General features: G+C 29.8%; 1 protein-coding gene across 4 annotated transcripts in view; it reads right to left on the bottom strand.

Annotated features, from left to right (window-relative positions):
* Positions 1-4,530, bottom strand: part of LOC106467294 (hypoxia up-regulated protein 1-like) — a 72,788-nt gene that overhangs the window by 53,176 nt on the left and 15,082 nt on the right. For all 4 annotated transcript variants that reach the window (XM_013927635.2, XM_022396067.1, XM_022396058.1 and 1 more), the window contains exon 3: positions 4,397-4,461. In XM_013927635.2, the coding sequence (XP_013783089.1) occupies positions 4,397-4,461 (65 nt within the window). The remainder of the gene's footprint in view (positions 1-4,396; positions 4,462-4,530) is intronic.

Raw genomic sequence — 4,530 nt, 5'->3', positions numbered from 1 at the left:
TGTGTGTGTGTGTGTGTGTGTGCGTGCGTGCGTGCGTGCATATATATATATATATGCACGCGTGCCAAGAATGATATTTCCTCTACATAAATTCAACTTGTACTAGTAGATAAATTCAAATTTTCTTCTCTTAAAACTACCCAAAAAACAAGATGAGGGATATCTAATGTTAATTAAACAGAAAATACATGTCCAAAAATCAAATAAGATTACTAATGCAACAACTCGTAAATACTGTATTTCTCCAGACTCCAAAGTGTCATAGATGCACTGCATTTGTAACCAAATTGGAATCTGACATGAATGCAGGACTACAGATAACAAATTTTGAATTGTTTTTCTTAACTAAGACTAATTTAACAAACTGATTTAGGTGTTGTTCAATAATACACATTTATCATTTTAAGTTTTTCTTTTTGAAATATATTTTACCAATCATGGTCTTCAATACAAATTAGTTGGAATTTGTTTTGCCAAGTTAAGTTCAGCCAGCTCCACTACACATGTTCCATTTGAATGGATGTTTAGGGCAGTTTTCTTTTCTTGTGTTCAGCAATGATTTAATTAAGTTTTAAATAGTCCACTTGATTTACAAACACAAATGCAATCTAAGAAAGCAGAATTTATAATTAAATTAATCAAGATACATACCAGCCCCTGCTTCCTACATAGTGAAATTTCAAACAAAAAGGCTTTGTGAGAAACTGTTTTGAAAAAGGAATTAAAAATACCTCATTTCTTTTTTAGAATTTTAATTTTGTTGTTGACGTTGAACAGAAAGTTTCATTTTATATATCCAGTCAACATGGTGCCTGCAGCTAGCAACTGACCAAATCTAAGACCTTTTATAACCGATCCTTAGAATTTAGACCTATTTTCACATCAAGTTGACCACAAAATGTGGAAAATATTAATGAATCATTCAAATACCCTCTATACATTATTTATTAAAATCTCAATACACTGAATCTCTATTACAAAAAAAAAAAGGTTTGTCGTAGTTTGTTGTCTTTGATAAGTACTTTAGTTCTTCAATACTTATTTTCTAGTTCTACATTCAAATCTTCAACACACATAACTTCTCCTTTGTTCTTCTTCTCATAGTGTTTCACTTTGTGATGAATTCTTCCATATTGCTTCTTGTCATGCTTTCTGCTTGTTCAACAAATCTATCAACATATGCTCCCAAGTTTTCACAAATCGAGGCCTGCTATAGCTAATTATGTGTTATTACAACTGTGTATGCAAGTGATTCTGCTTGGAAAACAAGTGCCCAAGCTACGTCGGTTACAAGGACCGAGATGTAGAAGCCAAGAATGAGTGCTCCCAAGCCTTCATCATTGCTTACCCTGAGGCAAAATGGACACATTTTTGCAAGAGGGGCCTATCTGGAATGTGAAAGGAAGAAGAAAATAACAGAACAATAAGATTAAGATAGGAAGCAAATTGAAGAAGTTAAAATATTGAAGAAGAGGAAGACTGTATAGTGCAAGTCCCGGTGCCATGTCACCATAGTGACAAAGTATTTCATTGTGGTACCTAGTATTTTCTCCCATTTTAATTGTGTGTGGGGCTGTGCTAAATAGAACTTGAATCTACTATAGTTCTGGATTCATTCTTTGAGTCCTAAATTGAACTATGTTTCTACAATTTATTGGCAGATTCAGCACTTCATGTTTTTTCAGAAGTGAAGCTCTGCAGTTCCACAACACATTACTAATTTCACACCATTTTGTTTTTCTTCTTTCTCTTAACTCAACCAAACAGTGTGTTTAGACCTAAAACCTGACCTTTCAAATTAGCATCATCCTTACCTCTGTCAGGCTACACATCAATATTTTAGCTAAAAATATTCTTATTTGAAATAAATTTATATTTAATAAATATTACTTATTGAAAAGGTATTATAAGCTATGTAAATATTGTTACTAAATACAATAAACAACAATACTACATTTTCATTGTAATATTTTCCCCATCACCTACAGTACTCACTAAACCAAATTAAGTTTACTGGATATTTTGCAATAGAAAATTTCCACAGCTTTTAAAAAAGGTACATTTTCACGCAAAAAAAAACTGCTGGAATACAATGAACATCTGTAAAAAGCATAAATTGTTCCTAAGTCTTCTAAACTTACCATTACAAATATATTATTCAACCTTACAGAAGTTCCATCTATTCAATTTCCCATAAAACTTTAAATAACTACTTATATCACTTTTATTCATTCTACAGTAACATAATAGCTTATAATCTGCTCTATCAAGTGGTAATTCAACTATGCCTGTAGCTATTTGCAAAGTTATGCTTCATTAATAATTGTTCAGACCACATGCTGCGACATCATAAAATGGTGGGTAAAACATAAGAAAAATCAAGCGAGTGAAGACATTAATAATCACATTTTCAAGGGATGATAGTTTCTTAGTAAATATAAACTATGTTTTCAGATTGGAAGAAAATTTCTTAAGGTACTCAATCTTTTTTGTAGGAATGCATGCAGGCTACCATCTTATGATGTTCCTTAAGTTCTCACTAGACAATTTATTGTTTTGTTACACTAGTTAAGACAGTTCAAAAAACAATAAAACAAATTAAATTAAAGCAGTGTAAAGAGATTAAGAAGCCTGAAGTAGAATCACCAACTACCAATCATAAAAAAAAATAAAGTTGTTTACAGGCAAAACTTCTCTTAGCTACACTGAAATGAAAGTTTGGAGAGGAAAATTCATTTCATTTGCGAGTTACACTGAAAAATGTTACAAATTACAAAATATCAATTCTGCAATACTTTTGAGTTAAATATTGTTGAAATAGTTATTTATTTTTTACTTAAATTTTTAAATTTGATATGAAGGTGTACAATCATCTGAAGGGTGTCCCTGCAGTTTGTATAGGGTTTAGGAGAGAAGGCCATAAAACAGTTTTCCCTTTTGTTATTCAAAATTTAATGAGTAAAACATTCTTGAGCTTAAACAATGATTACTTATTTAACCCTAAAATCATGAGTCAATCATTCAACTTCAGTGTTTTTGTGGCAACTTTGAACAAATAAAAAAAAAACCAATAGACCAATTTCTAATATAAAATTTTGCATCAGATTCATCAGATGGAAAGCAAAGTTTAAAAATAAATGTTAGAAACACAGTAGTACCCAAAGAATTCTTTAATTACAAATATTTCAGAATCATTTCAAATTCCATAATCAGCAATAAATCTTCAAAAACTTAATTCTTAACATTATCTTCCAAAAAATATCATTTATTAAGTGAAAAGTTTTTGATACAACATTTAAAAAGAGTACAGATTGAAATTGTAACAATATTATAGTACATACAATGAAACGTGAAGAAGACACCTCTTTAATACTGTCACTGAGACAACATTATAAAGTCTAATATGAATGTACAAGTCACTTGTATTAAAAAAAAAAAATCTTAAAATATGGAAGTAATTAGATTAATAACAGTAGGGATGAGTTGATATTATTCAGTGTTGGATGATAATTGAGAATGGAAAGTCTTTAATAAAAATGTTCATCATCTGTAGTTTAGTCTATTACTTCATAAATGCAATGAAACTCCCACTATTGTTTTAGTATTGAAGAAAAAGTCTTTCCACTGCGAGACTACTTTTGCTCAGGACCATTTCAGAATAGTTTTTAACATGTTCATAACATCTAGGACACACCATGCACTGACACTTTGTAGAAATAACAAAACATGTTCTTCAACTATTTATAACTTGTGACTCAATGTTTGAGATCTGATCAATCATAAAAGTCTATCAATCACTGAATGATACAAGAATGAGCAGTTACAATGAGTAGAACAAAGTATCTTACTATTCCTTCTGCTTCACAGATTTTTCCTATTTTAATAGAATTCTAATGTCTATGAATGACCACATTTTGTGACTAACTGACATCAAATGTAAGCATTTCTAATTTTTCTTAAAAAAACACATCACAATGAAATCTTTCCAAATTATATAAGCTGTAAATTAATACAAAAATCACATAAAAAATTTTAATTACAAAAGCTACATAAACTGTAAAATGTTTTCTAAACTTTCAAACTATTTCATTCACTAATTTGTCTTTTTTGCAATACAATAAAACAAACCATACAATAGGTGCATCAAATTAATACACCCAAGCAGGATAAGAGTTAAACAGTCAACTAAAAGCATACAAATAATATGAACAAATTTCTTAAGCTTTTGGTTCCCTTTAAATTTTTCAAATAGATAGCAATTTTTAATTTTATTATATGCATTAAATTTATGAACATTTACTCGATATTATCAGTTAGCAACAGGCTTTCCAAATCTATACACAAGCAATATATCAAGCAAATCTACTTGCACATTATGAGATTCTAGATTACTTACCGAAACAATTGCAACTTTCATCCATTCTGAACCTAAGTCAATTGACATAACCGCTACTGCATCAGCTATTTAGAACAAATTACATTTTAATATACGTACACACAAACATACCTCAAATATTGAGACACTAATAA

Source organism: Limulus polyphemus, unplaced genomic scaffold (assembly GCF_000517525.1).
Source record: "Limulus polyphemus unplaced genomic scaffold, Limulus_polyphemus-2.1.2 Scaffold78, whole genome shotgun sequence".
Classification (NCBI taxonomy): domain Eukaryota; kingdom Metazoa; phylum Arthropoda; class Merostomata; order Xiphosura; family Limulidae; genus Limulus; species Limulus polyphemus.
Note: the sequence above shows the minus strand (reverse complement) of the source record. Positions and strands in the feature narration are given on the sequence as shown.